A 22,118-nucleotide genomic window follows, 5' to 3' on the forward strand; every position below is an offset into this window, starting at 1 on the left:
TATAGTAATTTATGGGGAAATTCTGATCTATACAAATAAGTTATTTCTCCTGGTTTTGACTTTTTCTGTTTGATTTTTGTCTTTATTCTGTTTGCTTGTAACTTACTGTATTATTGTGCATTTTTATAATTCCCTTCAAGCCCTTCTCTGAATAAGTAAAGAATACATGATTAATAACTGTAATGATAGCTGACAGTTATCATGTGTTTACTATATGCTTGGTAGTCTTCTAAGTATTTTCCTTGTATGAAGTCAATTCTTATGAATACCCTAGGGGTGGGTTTATTATCCTCATTTTATACAGGAGGGGACTGAGGCAGGGAAAAGTGAAGGCTTGCCCAAGGTCACAGCTGGTAAGGGGCAGAAATAGGAACTCAGACATCAGGGCTCAATTTTAATCTCTGTGACAAACAGCCTCCACATACACTCACATGCAAATATATGCAGACACTTTGTAGCACAGTTTTATTGTTGTGACGAACTGTGACTAACCTTGACTTTAATGTATGGTGTTAAAAGTGAGAATGCCAGTGCCAGTGACCTGACAGCCAGTCAGAAAACAAGCCTTCTGCTGAGGGACAGATAGAACTGTTTAAGCCCTACTGGGTTTATCTTGTTTACTTGAATACAACTCCTGAATGTAATTCTAGAAATTCCACCACAAATGAAAATCTTCCTTTTTCTTACACTTTAAAAGTATGTTTTCTTTGGAAAATGTGAAATTCCAATACTGAGACATTGACTTGTAAGTACACTATTATCTAGTAAGGTTGCTTCCTCAGTGTAATGACCAAATCAATAATAATTGTTTTACAAAGCTATTTTCTTCATTGTCTTTATTATGAAAAGCCTTTAAAGTGGAATGAACACTAGCTAAAATTTCCCCAATACTGTATTGGTAATTAACTTTTTAAATAGATACTATAAGTTAAATTTTAATTTATAATTATTACATACCTTTACTTTCTCATGTGTATTAACATTACATTGGGTATAATTTGTCCATGTTCTGTTGCTTTCTGGATGTCTAAACCAGTTTCCATCTTGGTCACAGATTTTTGTAACTTTTTCTTCAACATTAAAAAGGAAAAAAGGAAACAATAATTTAGTTAACCTACGGTTTATTAAATAGATGTCGAGGAGATTTCTAAACAAATTTCTGTTTACCTGAAGGATCAAAGTCCTGAAAGTAATCAGGGCAGCGCTGCATTGATTCCGTTCCTGCGGCAACATCATTCCAGCACAGCCAGCCATCCCAGGTTCTGTTGCAGTAAATACCTCAAGGGGGAAGTAAAAATTAGGGCTTACTAACTCCCTCTAGTTATATATAAAGACACAATGGTGGACTTACACTGACATGGAATGAAGATGTCTACTGAAAATGAAGACATCATATAAAATCTAGAGCAATTACTTGGATTTTTTTTCATCAAGTAATTATTAGAATAACTAATTGTTAAGTTTAGGAATATCTGAAAAAAATAGAAGTTTAGTTTCAGTTCTAATTCTCAAAGGTAGCTGTTTATTCAATAAATCAAATGGTCTTTCCTGGTTGTCCTTAACCATAAAATAGTGGTTAATAAGTATCCCTATGCTTGCAATTAAAACAATATGGGACACTGGAAACATGTTTTATTTTAGAAACTCTGTTCTTAGGGCAAGATACAGTATTTTCTGAAGTGAACAGATTAATATTCTAGTATTTCCTACTTCACCACATTAACCCTGACACATACTTATTTAGGTCCCTCCACTAAATTCTAGCTCTTCCTTCCTTCCTTTTCTTTTTAAATGGAGTAGAGTGTCTAATATGCTCACATTTTTCTCTTACTAACATTAAGAGAAAGAACCTCTTACATAAAAAAAAAAATAGTTTTTTAAAGTCATAGAAAAATAAAATGACAACATTCCAATGTTAGTCTGTAATCAAAGAAAGTAATTTTCTGCCTTGTTAGGTAAGCACACATGGAAATTTGAATGTTCCATGAGATGTTTATTATTTTTAACAGATTTGTACAGCAGTCTCAGAATCAATCTAGGCTTCATGGAAGTAGAAAAAAAAAATCTATTGGCCTGAAAATCTAAATAATTCTAGTTTTTTAAAAAAAACCTCAGATAATCTTAGTATTCTCTCCTGAATTTTTCAAATAGTTTTATTATTAAAATAGTTTTCTTATCTAGATAGTTTTTGTCCACATATTACTACATGAAATGCATTTTGTGGCCTATTGGAGAAAAAATTTCCTGATATCATTTTAGAAAGCATCTCAAACAATTCCTTATGACTTTTCCAGAAGATTCCACCTGATTAAGGACAGCACTGGCAGCATGACAGATTGAAGATCCAGAAGTTTTTTTAACTGTGTTGTATATCATTTGAGTGGGCACATGAGTAGGTATTCCACTTAAAAAATTTCTGGGGTCAAATAGACTTGAAAAACATGAAGTTAAAACAAAAATGTTTCTTTATCACAAGATTTTCTAGAGTATTTAAAATTATAAAGTGCATTATGAAGCTCCAAGAAGAAGACTGATTATGCACTAATCTTAAACTTAGTTTAATCACAAAATTATTTTATTACAAAACCCTCATAAATATATTCCTATTGTTCAACAATTAGATTTGAAGCTCACTTTAATATATATCTAGATGATTTGGAAGGCATTAATTCAATAGTTTTAAACTAATAACATATATAACTATATAATAGTAATAAAAATATTTGGGCAGATATCTAACTATATCTCCAAAGATGAACAAATTATATTATTCAGTTATAGTAAGGTTAAGGACTTGACCAATGTGAAAAAATTGCTGCTTTCTCTTTCTCACAAGCAAGTTCATTTTGACAGTTACAAATATTAATAATAACCTACTTTTAACATTTCATGTATATAACAAACATTGTATTTTATACTATCAAGTATTTTCCATCAAATTTCAAAAATTTTGTTTCCACTGATGGTTTAAATATTTTAAAATATCTAAAAAACCTTTACATTTTGCTTGTTACACTATGAGTTTTGCATCTTATAGTTTGAAGATAACCCTGTCTTTAGAGTTGGCAGATAAAACACAGGGCTTGTTTTTGGTTTTCTTTTTGCTTAATTTGGCAGCTCTACTTGTGCTACTCTTCTTTATATCCTCAGAACTGAGACAAATATATGGCACTGAGTAGGTGCTCAATAAATGTGACGTCATTAGCTTTACTACCAAACGTACTATACAAAGTATATGTTATGCAAAATATATATGTGTGTGTGTGTGTGTGTTTGTGTGTGTGTGTGTGTGTGTATGCCATTTTATTGAGAAGCGCCTATCAAGCAGCTTGTGAAAAGAAAGAAATACAAAACTGAAGATCAACTGTCACTGATTTTTTTGGGGGGGAGGTAATTAGGTTTTTATTTACTTATTTATAATGGAGGTACTGGGGATTGAACCTAGGACTTCATGCATGCTAAGCACGCACTGTACCACTGAGCTATACCTTCCCCCTCAATTGTCACTGATTTAATTCAAAACACATACATGTTTGATATTTTAAATATACCATAAAAAGTTAGTAAAACCTTCCCTGTTGCACATATTTTTATTAGAATTTTTTAAAAGGAGCAAGATTAATTATGTTATAAGATGTTCTTCATAAATAAATAATTAAAACTGCACATATACCAGAAAAAATAGCAACTAACCCATTTTTAAGAATGAACCTAAGGAACCCATAATGATGTAATAGGGTAGTTTTCTTTTAAAAAATATATCAAATGCATTTAAAATTAGTCATGTTTACCTTCTGTTTGTTGAATAGGGTCTTGCATAATTTTTTGGTAACATTCAAATTGAGCTGTCATGATTTTATTTCTAGTAACAGGCAACTGAATTGAGCCATCAGGTTCCTCTTCTTCTGATTCTGCTTTGACCAGAATCTAAGGGAATAAAAATAATAAAATTTCAGAATTGTGAGACTATCTGTCAGAGTCAGTCTATCACAGTGGAAAACAGTAAAAGCAGTGATGTGCTGCATGGTCAACAGGCTCTGGGGGGAAATTCCTGATACGTAGGGTTTGCCAATTTCCATGGTGTAAATATCCCCACCATGTCCAAGTTCGATCCATCAACAAGAGTTGCCAGTGGCAGCACTGGGAAACATAGTCCACAGTCTCCTCTCAGAAGCCTGTGGGAGCCAGCTCCAGGACAAGTATTCTGGAATGCAGACAGCTGTATTCAAAATCCACCTCTATGTTTTACTGCTCTGGGAATGTAGGCAAGATATTTATCCTCCCTAAGCCTCTGCTTTCTTATTGTAAAATGGAATAAAATAACATCAAGATAGCAGAGGGGAAGTATCTGGCACATGGTAAATGCTCAAAATCACTACTGTTTTTATCATTACATTTTGATAATCAAAATAATGACATGTTCATTTATGATGTTGGAAAATAGAATTTTTATTGTATGCACATCAATAAAGATTTTAGAAAAGGTATATAGGTGGTTTTAGACGAAGTATATAGGTATATTCTTCCACTTTAGTAGAAGTATTTTAAGCTCCACTTATGCTTTAATTTCTACATGACTTTTCTCCTGTTTTGTAACATGAAGACTATATAAACTTCTCTTCAGCCTTATTTCTTCTTTGCTTTTGCGTTCTTTCTATTAACTATTTTCCGTAAGCAGTTATCTTTCTACTGTTATTTGTCCCTTATTCTTGATTTTCTGTTCTCTAGCAGGAAGTTGAATTTAATTTAAACTTAAATTTAAATGGTAATATTCCCTTAGTGTATGGCACCACCCAAGTCTCACCATCACCTCACCAACAATGAACATTAACTCTTTCATTCTTTGATTGGTTTTAAGTTCTTAATAAAGATTTATGCAGCAGTTGTGCTGCACAAGTAATAAATAGAAATTTACAACATTAAGAAAAGTTGTTTTTCTCCTGTTCTCATAATGTTTATAGAATTGCATAAACTGAATATCATTTTTATTCTTACCTAAAAACTCACATTTGCACATTGTCTGAATGAATTCAAGAGAAACGGTCACAATTCCTTAAATTACAGTAATCAGACTGGTCATCTGTTACAGAAGTACCTGCAGGGAAGCAGCTTTGGCCTGTGCAGCTCATTGGCATGCTCAGAGGGGGGTGGGAGCTGTAGGAACAGGAGTCCTATTTCTTGAATTTTAGTCTGTTTACCTAAGATAACATCTAAGAAGTGTAGAATTTGGACTGTTCCTAGACTTGAGAATGTTTTCAATACAAATGCTGACAGGAATGTAGTCTTGCTCCCCGCCCTGTTTAGGTTTTCTATATTTTCCTTGAGTTTCTTTGTTTGAAAACCTGTGGAGTTTACTTGGAAACACCACAGAAAACTATTTGCTGGCACAGAACTAAATGAGATTATGTCTCTCAGTTTCTCTTACATATAATGAGATAAGAGTACAGTCACTGTTTTCATGTAAGACAGAGAAAAATAGGAACACAACTATTTCTGTAAATAAAAATAAAAGTAAATGTCTAAGGAGACAGAGAAAAACAGGAACAAAATAATTCTGTAAATAACAATAAAGTTAACTGTATAAGGCACACAGCCCCTCCAGTATAGTGGTTGTTTTTAGTCATCTTAGTCTAGCCTCCACCTCCAGCCCCACATCCCCTGCACATGCAGGCAGAGGAACACAGAAGTGCACACCTCACTTCCACGTCTGCCTCATCAGTGCCTCTCGGACACCTAATACTTTTCTGAATGAATGGATGAGGATATTAATTTAAAACAGTGCATGGTTCTGAATTGCTTTTCAATTGCTATGAGTCAATTAGTTGGCAGAATGGGAGAAAAATCAACAGGTTGGAATCACTGTTTTAATAGCTCTAATTCAGAATCAACAGTTGAAAATATTTCATCTATTATTTATGACTGTAGTATCGAGCCAATCCATTTTTTTTTAACCTCTGTTACTTTCCTCTGGTGTCTGCATATTTGTATACATTGTCCTTCCTCTCTTTTACACCCCCCAACTGCTTGTTGTAAGACAAAAGCCTAAAAATGTGTACTGAAGGGAAATAAACTATTGCCATGTTGATTAGATATTAAAAGGTATGTAATCTATGCATCAAATCACTGCACGTAATTTTGTGTTATTACCTTCATCAATTATGGATATACTGGAAGTTAAAACAGAAAGAATCAGAGATAGGGAGATACATTAGGGGAATTTGTGCTTACCATAAAAAAAGGCAAGAGAAACAGAAAACACAGGATGCACTTTTTCTCCATCATTAAAGCCAAAATGAAACAAGCTATATAATATAAATCAAACTGCAATAGAAAATAAAAGAAATATAATTTATCAATATTTATGAAATAAATGAAGGTGGTTCTCAATGGAAATTTTATTTTAAAACTACACAGTAATTTTGCTTTAAGGCTTTGATTGTCTTACATATTACAAATATGAAGAGCATAGTGACTTAAAGTACTAAAGAGCTTAATTAAACACATTTTAATTTAATTTGTCTTACAGGCAAGAAAGCCTCTTACAGATTTTTTAAAGTAATTAGAAAACATCTTTCTTTACTTTTACCAAAATTGGAGTAAAATAATTAAAGTATCAAAATAGTTTCACAAGAACACAAAAGCACAAATTTTGACCACATGTTTTACTATAAAGTTTGCCTTTATTTCCTATAAGTATTAATTTCATTTTAATTTTCTGATCCTTCAACAATTTCAGGGAGAAAATTGTATTGGGGCCAGTTTCTCAAGAATTAGCATCCATAAGCCATAAAAATTGCCTTACAATTTAACAGAAATTATTCTTCACTGCAGGATTCAATTTTTTAAAATCAGGAAATAAAAGATTCCTTAAGTCATCTACATTATTAAAATAAGGTTATAGGAGATGGACAATAGCAAATAAAAGTATTTCTGTTAAATATTTCTAGTGGTAGATACAATTCCCTGCTATCTTCTTAATTCTAAGAGACAAACATTGCAGGGGTCAAGTATACAATGCTTACCCCCTTTAAGGTCTACCAACAACCTTATTCTGGCAGTAGTTTTATGAAATATAAATAACCATGGGGTAGTCATAAAATATAATAATTTTCTGAGAAAATAAAACATTCTAATCAATAGATATTTGCCAGTGAACTATGAACTGAGATTTAATTTTAAGAAATATGTCATGATTTTTATTACAGGGCAAATGTTAGAATAAGAATTATAAAAACCTTTTCTGTTTTTTCATTATCCCATGCAATGAGAGCACACCATTAACTAGCACATAGAATCTATGCCATTGCTTCCCCTTGCTAATGACTCACCTAGAAGAAGCTTTTCTTTTTAATTGTAGCAATCTTCTGAATAATGTCTTCTCTTCTATCAGGGTTTTTATTATTATGATCTTAAAAATACAGCCAAAAAACAGGAAGAATTGCATTAATTTTAGATATAAAAATCATGTAACAGGATCAAAATTTTTATAATTCAGTAATTAATGAGTTGATATTTTAGTTTTTATTACATTGTATCATGAGAAAAATCTAATTTTCCAATACTTACAAGCACAATTGTCTCCAGTCTCAAATCACATTTTCTCTTGGATCATATTCAATATTATCTTGAGTTTTTAAATCCAGAGGTCATGACCTGAAATATTGATTGGTATAGTAATTTAATATTATTTTAATGAGCCAAAATCATTTCCATGATAAACTGACTTTTCAAAGAAAATACCACTATTAAAATGATATTTTTATTAAGCTACTCCAATTTTAAAAAATCTCTTTGCTTACAATATATTTGAGTTTTGTCACAAATATTTGTTGTTTTCCATTATATGGAGAAACTTACATCAACTCATTTATCCCAGGATGGTCAAGACACTGAGAGATTAGCTCAATATTTTACTTAGATAAATTTCAAAGAACTAGAATTTGATAAAAAGTCTTTTAAATTAAACTATAGTTTAAACTTCCTTTGAATAATTTTATCAAATCATTTATTGAAATGTTATTAGTCTTAGTTACTTATATCTATTTTCCTAGCTGGGAAGGAACCATATCTGATTGATCTTTGTATCCTTTGTGTCTGGTAGTTAATATACATTTACTGTATAAATGAATGAAAAAAAATGAAACAATAAGTATTTTAGGATTTTCAGCTTATAATCAGGAACACTAATCATAACTATTAGTCAAGGGTCATTTCTTCTATTAGAAGTCTTTAGATAGAGTTTGAATCTGTACTGACAATGAAAATTGGGGGGAAAGTTCTAATCAGTATGTTTACTTTCTTACAAAATAAAGTTCTTTATTCAGTTTTTGAGTTCTGTGGATGTTTGGATATCAAACAAACAGTAGTTTACTGTACTGTCTTTAGAAATCATAAAGCTTAAGCCAAATTTAAAACATCAGTAGTTCACATTTTTCTGTATTAAATACATACAACACTGAAACATACAAATAAGAATGTAAAGAAATATCATTTTCTTTGGAAATCAGATAGGTTTTTATAAAACAATGCTTTGATGATTTACACGTGTCAGGATTAAATTACCTGCAATGTGTATATGGGCTAAAAAACTGAAGGGGAAAAATATCTCAAAAAACATGTTTGGAGTATTCTTATATCCAGCATATTTGAAAAAATTGTATCCAAAACCAGCAGTTATTTTTGTTGCTTATCTAATAGGTTTCAAAGTCAGAGTTCCAAAAAGTATCTTAGTGAAATATCCCTTAGTGTTCAGTAGATCATCCTGGCACCAATAATTTGAGTTGAATGATTTATTCAACTCACAAAATATATATCAACACAAGTAATTCCATTTTTATAGCTTTCCTTCTTCATCTTATTCCGTAGTGATCTGGAAAATGTGCTACTAGGAACAAGACTGTATTTTGCACTATGTAAACTTGTAATACTCCCAACCAAGGGGGCAGGTCTCTGGTCTCTGGTTTTATAAAGGATGCAGCAGAAGTTTGAGTGGCAATCTTCCAAACACGTGGTAGATACCTGTACTCTTCATTAGATCTGGCAATGTCCATTTTATGTGGCAATCCAATTCAGCTGAGTCATCTGCTCTACAAAGGACCCTACCAGTGGGGAGTGGTAATCATGGAAGAATCACCCCTTTCACCAAGAGTTCCCTAGGTCAATTACAGCAGTATCATGACTGGGCATGAAGATACCACCACTGCAGATATATCTGAAAGTCAGTTTAGGTTGAGTCTCATATTGGTGTGTGTGATGGCATGATTATTATCAGAAGTATGTTCAACTCATTGGTTTCGCTCATTGGTTCTTAGCATATGACCTCTCATATGTTCATTCAGCAAGAGGTTCTCTCTTCTATATTTGGCTTATTCCAAATTTATTTTTGCTAAAATATACTTAATATTAATTGACCAAAGCTGTTAAGTAAATTACTATAAATTTCTCAGATCTGGTTAAATTATTGATTGACCACTGAGTTGCATGTTGCCTGGTGAAAGATATTAGTTCCTGCTCAATTGTGAGGAAAGATCCAGTACATAATTAAAGGAGGTCAAGTTAAATGACTAAATCTGGCCGTGGATTTTTCCAAGTGAGCTTAGGTTTGCTTAATGGGAAAAGGACTTTTTTGAAACTGAGAGAGCTCTAATTGAAACTGGTAAGTGAATCTGTATCACAATAGTGCCAGCAGTAGTCACTGTTATTTTCTCTTTCTAACTGCTAGCCTCATGGATCCTATAAATATTATTTTATTTTCATTCCTCAAAATTAAATGGGAGATTTGGTTCTACTACTCAAACAAAATAACTTTTTTACTGTACACATGGAATAAAAAATAGCTTATTTCTAAATAGGCTTCTTGCCCAAAGAATCACCAAAATAAAATTAAAATGATTTATTTCATAACAGAAAGAACTTTGACTTAAAGCCTCAAATAACTTTTGAAACATAGCTTCCTAGTCATTCAAGGTTTTATGTAAAATCACTCTGGGTTCATTTCTTAAAATCACAATAGATCTGCTGGACAAGACAGTTCTACATTTTTTACGGTTCTACATTTCCAAGTTCACAAATTTTAACCAATCTTCTTGGCTTACTTCAGTGTGAAAACATACTTTATTCTACATAAATATTATAAATCAGTGTGCCTTAATCAATACTAATTTACCAGAACACAAAAACATTAATCCAGTGCCTTTCAAACTTGCTTCTTAATCTCTCAAATTTTTATTATACCTATACACAATTTCCATTAACTTATTTTTCTTAATAATAATTCTTATTTTTAGTTGAGTCATCTCATCACCCAGCCCTAATATTAAAAGTGTATATTCACTCTAAGATTGAGGAAAAAACCCAACTTTCATATTCCATTCCTCCATTTCCAAAATATCTTGGATTTTCACAGGCCCTAAGCCATATCCTCTTCTCCATTTATTTATCCAGTCACTATAAAGTTGGCTAGCAGAAGCTTTTCCCACACATATCTAATTTGCCATTAAGTATCCTAAACCTTTGTGTGGGGAAAGTGAGGCTGTTCCCTATCCAGTGCATGCCTTCCTTTATGGCATTTTAATCAAGCTACATTTCTGCTGGATCAAAACAAGGAAAAAGTACTCTTCTTCTCCAGTCCCTATATTTCCTACCTCTATGGAAAATGAAAACTTCTCTCTGTCATTCTTCAGCATGTGGAACAGATTGTGCCACTGAGAAAAGGGTATAAGATCCTGGTTACCTTTTATGCTCTCCTCACTGCTTATTTTTTGGCAAAATCTAAGTCTTAGTGTTGGAATGACTTTTACAAATGATAGTCTTTACTTCCACTGGTGTCTTTGAGAAAGAAATGCCAGTGTAAGATTTTCATTCTCCATGCCCATCCTGACCTGGAATGTTCCTGAGACTTTCAATATGTGAAACAGTAAGAAAATTAAAATAAATTAAATTAAAATATAAAGAAACTTCTCTTTACTGAAGATCTGCTACTGATGTAAGAAATTCAAACTGTAAGTCCTTTGTCATAATAAGGCCTGGGCTTTCGTTACTGAATGAACGGATGCCAAATCACTGCTGTAGCATAAGCCAGTGTTCCTCAGAGTGTGGATTAATGCGTCGCCTGTATCAGAACTTGAGCATGTTAGACTGTCTAGGCCCCACAATACACCCTCTGAATCAGAATATTCCAGAGAAGAACTTGGGAGCCTGCATTTTTTTGTAAGCACCCAAGGAAATTCATGGCTTGTTAAATCTGGGGGAGCACTATTTAAATACATCATCCTCATTGGGCCGTGCTGCAACCTGGACACACTTATATTCTTTTGTCTCTAGGTACTGGCCAGGGTATTTGAAAAAACAAAAACTATCAAGTATGTATCAAGCAAAATATTCTATAACATTCTCAGGCACACTAACTGTCTCAGAACTCCCAGAGTAAGTTATTCAAATATCTATTTTAAAATATTTCATGTAGTGTTGTAATTATTCTTTTGTACTGTTTGTGCCACTAGATTGTGATCACAGGAAGAAGAGGACATGCATCGTGCCCATCTCTGTGACTCCAAACCCTAACAGTGCAGGAGCATAAAGAGGGTATATAGAAAGTATGTTTTGAGTGGATTATTTACAAAAATGAATTTAATCAAGTTGAAGAAACCTGGTATTTGGGGATATTCTCAACCCTCTCAAGTATACTATAATTTTCTGACACCTTAAAAAAATCACCACCTGGATTGTACTACAAGAAATTTAGATTCAGTTCATCTTGATTGGGGTCTAGGGATAAGTATTTTGTCAAGTTTCCCAGATGATACAGGAATATACAGCGAGAGTTGAGAACCAGTGGGCTAGACAGAAGAATCCTGTGGTGGGCAGAATAATGAGTCTCCAGAGATTTCCATGTCCAATCCCCAGAATTTGTGATTTTAAGGTTATGGACCTTAAAATAGGAAGATTATCTTAGATTATCATGAATTTTTCTGGTAGGCCTAAACTAAGCCGTTCAAAGTAGAAGAGGAAGGCTGAAGGAGATGCAGCAGAAGAAGGAAGCAGAAGAGACACAGTGACAGAAGGAGTTGCTGCACTGCTGCTGGCTGAGCCACGTGGGAGCCCATGTGCAAGACCAGAAAGAGACCTCTAGGAGGTAAAGGTGGCCCTCAAGCTAACAGGTAGCAAGGAAATGGAGATCTCAAGGAATTGAATTTTGCCAACAGTTTGAATGAGTCCAGAAGCTGATTCTCACCAGAACCTTCAGAAGAGAGCACAGCTCTACCAACACCTTGACTTCTGCCTGATGAGACCCAGAACAGAGAAAGTAGCCAAGCCCATAGGACTTCTCATGTATAGAACTGTGAGATGATAACAGTATGTTGTTTTAAGCTACTACATTTGTGGCAATTTGTTACTGCTGTGATTAAATACAAAACAAAACAAAACAAAACAAACCAGAAAAACTAACTACAAATCCTTACCTGATAAAAAATTACGTTTCCCCATCAAACCTAAGTGGTAATTGTCTACTTTTCAAATGGCCAGTCATTCCTCCTAACTTTGGAATACAGATCTCTTTCAACTTACGATGAGGCTACATCCTGATAAATTATAAATTGAAAATATCCTAAGTCAAGAATGGATTTAATTCACCTCACCTGTAGAACATCACAGCTTAGCCTAGCCTACTTTTAATATGCTCAGAACACTTACAATAGCCTATAGTCAGGCAAAATCACCTAATGCAAAGACTATTTTATTATAAAGTGTTGAGCACCTCATGTAACTTATTGAACATGACAGAGAAAATGAAAAACATATGGTTGTGTAGGTACAGAATGGTTGCTGGTCCATCAGTTGTTTATGCTCACTAGCCTGCGGCTGCCTGTGAGCTATGGCTGCTGCTGCCCAGCGTCACAGGAGAATGTCACACTGCACATCACTAGCCTGAGAAAAGACCAAAATGCAAAGTACGAACTCTACTGAATGTACATTGCTTTAGCATCATTGTAAAGTCAAACCATCACTGGGGACCATCTGTACATTGATTATAGTGCAAGGCAATCACACTAGCTAGCAGAATTTCTTTCCAGCTGCTCCTAAATTGCTCTGTGATTTTGAGAAAATCCATTCAAACCTTTTTCTGTTTGGTTTACCCAACTAGAAAATGAGTATTCAACTTGATCCTTGGCTTATTGTTCTCTATTGCATACTCGTTAGAAGATATATGCTGGAATCAGAAAGCCACGGCTTCAAACTTCAACTCTTGCAACACTTAAACTCACTAAGTCTATTTCCTGACCTGAAGGTGGGTATACAAGTAGTGGCTTAATCACTGCTGCCTAGAATTTTTTATCGTAACTCACCTTGTTGGGCTGTTTTAAATGTTAAACTGCATGACAGAAAGAATTTGTCTTATAATAAATACCCAATGAGCATTAGCTATTGCTATTATCATTATGACTCTGTGATTTCAATTAGTTGTGAAAATGATCATCTCAACTGAATTAACCAGGGAAGTCCAGCGTACATATTTTAGTGACTTGACCAAGGTCACCTAAATGCTTAGGGCTGACACCAAGCTAAAAACTCAGATTCTCTGATCCTAAATTTGGGCCCTGTTGCCCTACACCATCCTGACTCAGAGGATTGACTCCTTTATTTGGATAATTAAGGTTTAAAAAGTGCAGATTACATTTCTATTTTGCTTAGTTTGCTATTTTGCCTAACCACTTTTTTGCATTGCATTTCACTTTTATTCATTAAACACGTTTCTGTTTTTTCTCAAACAATTTCTTCTTTTCATTCCTTTCCTTAGAAATGTTGTGATACTTGATTTTTTTTTAAACTTACTTATTTGATTTTTTTTAAACTTAGTAAATTGCCTGACAGCTCAGACTTGCCATTCTGTTAAGGTACCAAAATCAAAAACATATACATTGTTCTCACTTTCAAGCACTTTAAAATGCAGCTGAAATTAAGAAATACTTCTAAAAATTCAATTAGCCATCTTACCCTATTTACTGAGCATCTGCTTTCTCCTAGTTGTGCAGGGTGCCACCAGTGAACATAAGTTTAGATTTATCCCATCAATGAAAGTGTTTATCAAATTAGAGAGCAGTAATCTTGTGCTGGTTTCACAGGCTCAGTTCAGTACTTTTAAACACAGTCCCTAAGAGTCATGCATGAGGTTCTAAAGAGGGATGATTTCACATTTAAGACAGGGAGCTAGTGCTGGGCCTCAGTCAGTACACTGTCACTCAGCGAGCCTGAGCGAGTTCCATTCCTTCCCAGGCACCTCATTTGCAAAGCAACGGAGTAGGAGAAGGTAAATTCAAGTCTTGGATTGGGGCTCAAAATTTATACAAAAGAAAAAATGGTTAGTATAGGAACATTGTTGTTCAAAGTAACCCAAATCCCAGTATCCTTGAAACTAAGTCATTCCTGATTCTGTTTTTTCTGGCTTGGGAAGACTTTCCCTCGGTCTCCTACTAGCAATTGCCCAAAGGAGTTTGAGTTTGAATCTAAGACAGTGGAAAGTGGACCATTTGGCTAGATGCTTTTTCTTTTCTTACATGGGGATTCAGGGAAAAGTATCAAGGCCAAAAAAATCGCATCTTGACTTCACCTCTTCATATACTACCATTCTTATTTTTTAAAGGCCGTTTGGAAAAAAAAAAAAGTCTAGTTCTTTCTTCTCCATTGCAGAAAACTGAAATCAGAAAAGCAAGCATACTTCTTCATAAGCTCCCTTGCCAGACTCCTCAGAATGGAATCTGATCAGTTCATCTAGGCCAAGATAAACTTATTACAATCATCACTGGAATAGCCTTAATACTCTAAGACTGGAAACCAACAATTTCTGAAATTTAGTTACATTGAGTTTTTATCTCTTTTGCATTTAACGGAAAATGACCTAGGTAAAAACTTAAAAACTATGTACATGTAGAGCACCAAAAATTACAGAACATTTTAAGAAATGATTCACCAATAAATTCAACAAGTTAACTAACAAAAGAGTAAGATTATTACATGTAATTTATCAAAATCCTATGAGTGACTTAGTATATAGAAGCATATCTAATAGTCAATTTTAAAAGTCAATAAAATTTTCTCATAAAAACCTCCAGAAAGTATTTTATTTTTGAAGAGACACTTTAGTTTAATAATAGCTATTAAATTCCACATGCTAAGAAAATACGCACTGTAAATAGTGTTCCATTGACTAATGATACAATTTTCCTTTTTTCAGAGTTATTGAAATAACTAGAGGAACATTGAATTGATACTTATAATTAGCATAATTAGAGGGATAATGGGTAGTATCAGTTATAAGTAGAGGTGATAGTTGTACTGATTACAAATATGAGCTAGATTTCCTGAGTTTAAAACTCAGCTCAGCCTCACACTTGCAAATTAAAAAAAATTCTGTAAAAATAGTTTGCTCATTTGCACAACAGTTTCTAAGCCAGAAGGATATTGTGAAAATAAAATGAGATAATGTACACAAAAATTTTAGAACTCAGTACATGTTAATTTTTAGAAATATAAGTAAGCTTACACATGTTTTAAGTTATTTGCCACTATTTCAATAGCACTATCGGTGAAATTAAGTCTGTATTTCAAGGACATTGTCATATACATCTTGAGTTTTTTTATCTTCTGCAGAAGTGATATGATTGCTTTTTATTCTGTCATTTAAGTCAGTTAAGAAAATGTCAAATAAAATGAATGATAGCAAGCACATTGCCAAATATGATGTCCATCTAGTTAATAAACAACTGCGTATTTCCTACGACTGAGCTGATATAAACTAAAGCTCTAGCAAATTGTACACATTGTAATCAGTCACATCTTAAAGAATATAATGTGCTAATCCAATTAAGAACAAGACATAAAACTTACCAAATTTGACTTTAATTTTAGCCTTTAGTAACCCCGTATCAGAACCAAAAAGAAAAAATATTGACTCAATGCTTACTTGCTAATCTAATGAGCATTCCAGATTGAATAGCTGCGCAACCATTAAAGAGAGATAATATTGTGATTCAATTTCAGGCTTCACTTTACACTCTGAAGTCCCTGCTCACGGGAATAAGTTTCCCATTGTGGGCATAATTAGCCATTTCCGGTGATTTTGGTCACTCTTTATTTGAAAGAGGCAAGTGGCCAAATTTCAGCCCAATTAATAAAAGGTGGGAGGGAACCTGAAAAAAATGCTTTGTACTTGATGGAACACTCTCCCTCCAGGAGATCTGCTATGGAAAGAATTGCTTGCCCAAGAGCATAGAAACAAAACACATCTTTCCAGCTCTTTGGACGAAGAGCTTTATACCTATTTCCCTTCCACAAAGTCAGGAGTCAGGTTCGACGTGAAAACATGTTTTCTTCCTCAGACAGTAGAATCATAAAATAAATAATTCTGCTGGAACTTTAATATAAATTAACATAGTAGTCCACTATCAAAGTTATGACATTTTTGTTATTTGGAGTTTTCAATCTTTCTCAAAAATTTTTTATACAGCACCTACTAGTATATCTCAGCATTTAGGAAGCACTGGAACTCTGTTGACACTGTCACTCTAGCACACCTTTTTTGTGTGTGTGATAAAACAAAGCTCTCTTTCCAATGGAAAATCTGTTCCCTTTGGTTCAGGTAAGGCTGCCCTCCCAATCACTGAGGTAGGAAGTGACTGAAATCTGGTCAGATTAGCACAAGCCTCTGATTTAGGTTGACTTAGGCATGGAAATGTTTTCCAAGCTACACTGTCAGAATTCTCTCTGGGACGTTTCTCTTAGGGTTATCAAGGAAGATTTTCTCTTTCTGTTGGGTTGCAAAGCAAGTAGGGCATGGTGAGTGGGCTATCCTCACGCATCCTTCCTACTATGTGCAGAAAACCTATTTTAAAAGTGGAGCCAAGCAGAGACAATCAGCTGAGAGCTAGGGATTGACGGAGAATCCCATGACATTATTAGAACCCTTAAATCTGGCCATATCTGAAATCAGTTACAAAGATAGACTTCTTCATCAATGTCATTGTTAAATTACACTTTATGTCTAAACAGGATTGATTTGGAGTTTTGTCTCTTGCAAACAACACATTTCTAACTAACAGTTTGAGAAATGCTGATCTAGTGGAAGGATTACTAAAGGTTCCGTTTTGCATTCTGCCTAGTTTACAGAACCTGAAGATTCTTAGTTAGTCACATTGTCAGCTTCCTGACCTGTAAATAAGTTGACTTCAAGCTCTTTTCCATCTTGTAATATAAATATCTACAGATTATTTTCTTTTTCATCAAAGCAGGATATCATTATTCATTTCCGGGGCATATTCCAATATCAGCCAGTAGGAGTTCATAAACTAACTTTTCTCCCCAACATATCTATGAAGTTTTTTTTAAATCTAAAAGAGACTTAGCAGAATAAGCCTTTGGATAATCCACAACTGATATGTGCCGTGACAAGATATTTATAACTAGCTCAAACATTAAACACAATGCATACATGAAAACAAATAAGTAAATTTTTGTGACCTTGGGTTAGGCAAATTTTTTTTAGCTGTGATACCAAAAGCACAAGTGACCAAAAAAAAAGATAAATTGGACTACATCAAAATTAGAAACTTTTGTGTTACAGAGGATACCATCAAGAGAATGAAGAGGCAACTCACAGAATGGGAGAAAATACTTGCAAATCACATATTTGATAAAGGACTTACATCTAGAATATACAAAGAACTCTTACTACTAAATAACAAAAAGACAATCCAATTAAAAAGTGGGCAAAGGATCTGAAAAGACATTTCTCTACAGAGATATATAAATCACCAATAAGCATATGAAAAAATGTTCAACGTTAAACATAGGGAAATACAAATTGAAAACCATGGTAAGTTATGACTTCATCCTCACTAGGATAGCTACAATAAAAAAGATAAACAATAACAAGTATAAGAAAGGACGTGAGGAAATTGTAACCCTTATATACTGCTGGTGGGAATGTAAAATGGTGCAGCTGCTTTGGAAAATGGTTTAACAGTTCTTCAAAATGTTAAACATAGAGTTTTCATTTAACCCAGCAATTCCACTCTAGGTATTTACCTAAGAGAAATGAAAACATCTACCCGAAAAACCACTTGTATATGACTGTTCATAGCAGCATTATTTTTAATAGCGAAAAAGTATAAACAACTCAAATGTCTATTGACTGATGACTGGATAAACAAAATGTGATGTATCCCCCAAATAATAGATTATTTGACATAAAAAAAAAAGATTACTAATATGTACTACAGCATGGATAAACCTTATAAACAGTGTGCTATGTAAAAGAACCCAGCCACAAAAGACAAATATTATATGACTCCTTTAATATGAAATGTCCAGGATATGTAAATCTATAAAGACAGAGACCATGTTAGTGGTTACTTGGGGCTGGGGGCGGGCAGTGAGGGGGTAACTGCTGATGGGTACCAGGATCCTTTTTAAGGTGATAAAAATGTTCTAAAATTAGATTGTAGTGATAGTTACACAACCATGTGCATATACTAAAGCCATTCAATTATATACTTTAAATTCATGGACCATATGGTATATGTTTTATAAATTAATAAAGCTATTTTTTTAAAAAGTAAATGCAAAAAAAGGTGTATGTATCTAAGGGAAGATGCTGAGTAGAACATCTGGTAACCCTTCTCTCTTCTTTGTTAAGGGACAGATAATTTTCACATTGTAAAACAAAGCACACTGACCAAAAAACCTGCCTAGCTTTCAGAGCATCCATGGATGTGTACTCTGAATTGTTCCTTCAGTTTGATGCTTCAACTAATGAACAGCAAAAACCAAAAAAAATCACTCTATTTTACTCGTTTAGAACTATCTTCACTTGTAAGGAAAAGTACATTTTCCTTTTGATTCAACTCACACACAAAAATTTTATATTTCCCTTGAGAAATAAATTTTTTATTTAAAATAACAGTTATACGTAATTGAGGCAAAATGTATAGTAATATCTTAGAAATTTTCTTTTAGGTTTAAATAGGATCTGTAGTTGTCCTGACAGTGATTTCTTTTCTTTACATTTCTATGATATTATTTCATTTCCTTATAGGAGTGAAAAACAGAAAATTTGTATATAAAAATGCAGGTATTTTTATCCCATTTGTGGCATACTATATTATTACAAACAATAACAACAAAGAAACAGTATACAAGAATATTAGCAATAAAGAGGAAAGAAATGATGAACTTTTAGTTGGAAATAAACCCTGGCTAAAAATCTTATATCCCAACTATTTCCCTTGTATGAAGTTATTAATAGGTAAAATAAAAGTGAAGGAAGGATAGAAAAAAGAAAGGAAAGAAAGGAAAAAGAGAAGAAAGAGGGAGGGAGGGGAAATAGGAAGGAAGGAAAGAGAAAAATCAATGTGTGCACCTCAGGTAAATGCACACGAATTAAAATTAACTATATTTTTCATTATTTTTATAAAGAATCAAACAGAATGTTGATAATACTGAAATTTGTTTCTTCAGTTTCCTTTTCTCATGACCATTAAACATAATTCCATCTGAGTATTTTTAGGATATTCATTCATTTATTCATGAATTCAAACATTTAGAACAATATATTTGAAAAGATATGTTAAGTACTGAGGGTCCAGAAAGGCTATCATTTTTTATCTTAGACATAATAAAAAATCTTGTAGGGGAAAGAATGTACAAATATAGATAATAGAGTGTTACAGGTAGTCAATTAATGTATTTTAGTGTCTGATCAGCTAGAATGAGGCATTTTACATTGCGTGTGTGTGTGCAAGCGCACATGCGTGCATGTGGAGAGAGAGAGGGACATACAGAATATGACGCTTGAGTTACAAAAAAAATCAGTAATTTGGAAGTGTCAGATCCTGGAAAGACGTAGGTACATAAGAGATAAGGGAAGCAAAGTAGAGACGGTGTCTTCTGTCGTATTGAGGGGTGCTGATTTCATGCTTTAGACTAGAGGTCGCCATCTCTGCGCCCACTCTGATTTGCTGGTGGGGGTGGGCAGCGACCAGCTTCAGTCTAGACTCGGTGAGCATCGCTGATGCATCAGCGATGTCCGCAATGAGCATCGCCCTGAGAAGGGATCGTGTGTACTCCAAATACTTCCTAACCCAGCTGCAAAAACACCACAATCAGTGTAGGGGAATTCAGCAGTAGAGCACTATGACAAGATTTTCATTTTATAAAGTAGGAGGACTAATTTGAAGACAGTGACAAGAGTACAAGAGACCAGTTAGAATACTGCAGGGACTTCTAAGCAAGTGAGGCAAGAAAATAATCATGGAGGCTGGAAATTAAGATTAATAATAATGAGGATGGAAGGAATATTTAACGTCAGAGATATTAATAAAGGGTTCAGTCTGTGAGGATATGAGAATTCAGTGAGTGTAAGAAACCTAAATAAATTTCCCCAATTCTGAGTATATGGGTTCCAATCAGTAATGTAGGGGATACAACAGAGGAAAAGGCGTGGTGGGAAAACATCTGAGTACAGGTCAGATATTTTAAAGAAGAGCATGCCTGACAGTGTTTGTCTAGATAGTTCTGGAAATCAGTAAGGAAGGGCCTTGAAAAAAAAAATGTTCACACTCATCATCACATCACAGAACAGTGAAAGGTGCCATTTTGTCCAAAGGAATGTCTATAATGGGAAGGGAGTAGACAGTGTGCTCTAAGAGGTATGTACGGGATTGAATTAGAGAACATTTCAAAGCATGAGTGGAATTTAAGGAATTCAAAGGAAGAATGTGTGTTGATAGAGGTAGAGCTTTCTAGAGACAAGGAAGGAGAAACACAAAGGCATAGGTACAGGAAAGAACAAGTCTTGTGTAAGTGAGGGTAAAGGTGCAGGCTGGTGAGGAACTTGAGATGCTTTGTGGAATTAATGGGTGGAAACCTGGGTTTGTGACTTGAGACATTCCCTAGGCACCAAGTCCTCTGATGCACTCTATAACTGCTATAATTTCACACATACCAAACACAACTTATTTTTAATTATTTAGTCCTGTGACTAAGTCTGGGTTGTAATTTAAAAATAGATTTTCCAGTGCAAAAGGACTCGCACAGGAAGAAGTTCCTTGCTGAATTAAGCCATGCTTAAGTGAGAACTGCTGCTTAAGAACAACACGTTCCCTGTGAAAAATGATGGCAAGTCCATCTCAGTGAGTCCAGCCTTTGCAGAGTGCTATTATCAACTCAATTGTATGTTTTTTCCTGTTTCACAAACATGTTCCCAAAAGACTTCTAAAATAGCTTTCTTTCCTGCTAAACTGTTGTGCCAAGCACTTTTTCTGAATCTCAGCCTTCACTGGACCAGGATGTGTTAAAGAAAAAAAAAAATGCCCTGTCACACTTGACATGGTGTAATAGGCCTTAACAACAACAGTAAAACATTTTCCTAACCTGACGGCCCCCCTCTCTCACTGAATCTAAAGACAGTGCATTTTCGTGAAAAGGCAAAATACCCTGAAGAGACAACAGAGAAGAGACAATTTACCAAAAAACTCACCGTCTTAAATCCAGTGAAAAATGTGTCCACTAAGGTAGGATTTTTTCCCTAGTAAAGAGAAAAAAATCACTACAGAAAATGAATGTTTGTTTTGAAAAAGTTAAAATAACCTAAAAGAAAATAAATTAATCATGTGAAATGGTTCTCTAGGTACCCAAGTTGATTTTTTTTTTCCTCTTGGAGGAAAAGAAAAGAATCACAACACTCTGAAATCTGTCTTGGTAACTTCAAGTTGAGTCCCGTGCATTGTTGGGCTCGTCCGTCAAACTGCACCTCAGGCTGTGGTACTCTGGGTACCACTCCAGAGAGAAGGGTTTTCCCACCAAAAGTCTTTCTGAACAGTAATAACAATAGCAATCTCAGGGGGGAAAAAAAGTGAAGGAGAAGAAGAGGAGAAGGAGGAAGACAAAGGGGAAAGTAAATCAAAGGAAAACACAGCTTGATGGCCACTTCGGTGGAAGTTATGGGTGGAAAACCCACAGGTGGCTTTCTGGGACAGGAGTCAACACATCCATCTGACCAGCATGCTGCTTTTGGCAGCGGATAACAACTTTTTAAAAATAACAGCAGGGAACTTGTATTGGAA

The 22,118-nt window shown here is 34.2% G+C and overlaps 1 protein-coding gene across 2 annotated transcripts in view; it reads right to left on the reverse strand.

Annotated features, from left to right (window-relative positions):
- Window positions 1–22,118, reverse strand: part of CALCRL (calcitonin receptor like receptor) — a 94,683-nt gene that overhangs the window by 32,944 nt on the left and 39,621 nt on the right. For both annotated transcript variants that reach the window (XM_006189238.3, XM_014563039.2), the window contains 6 exons: window positions 7,567–7,653; window positions 7,329–7,408; window positions 6,229–6,321; window positions 3,792–3,927; window positions 1,168–1,278; window positions 958–1,070 (listed from right to left, as the gene is read on the reverse strand). In XM_006189238.3, the coding sequence (XP_006189300.1) occupies window positions 958–1,070; window positions 1,168–1,278; window positions 3,792–3,927; window positions 6,229–6,282 (414 nt within the window). In that variant the 5' untranslated portion in view covers window positions 6,283–6,321; window positions 7,329–7,408; window positions 7,567–7,653. The remainder of the gene's footprint in view (window positions 1–957; window positions 1,071–1,167; window positions 1,279–3,791; window positions 3,928–6,228; window positions 6,322–7,328; window positions 7,409–7,566; window positions 7,654–22,118) is intronic.

The sequence above is a fragment of the Camelus ferus genome, chromosome 5 (genome assembly GCF_009834535.1).
Source record: "Camelus ferus isolate YT-003-E chromosome 5, BCGSAC_Cfer_1.0, whole genome shotgun sequence".
NCBI lineage: Eukaryota > Metazoa > Chordata > Mammalia > Artiodactyla > Camelidae > Camelus > Camelus ferus.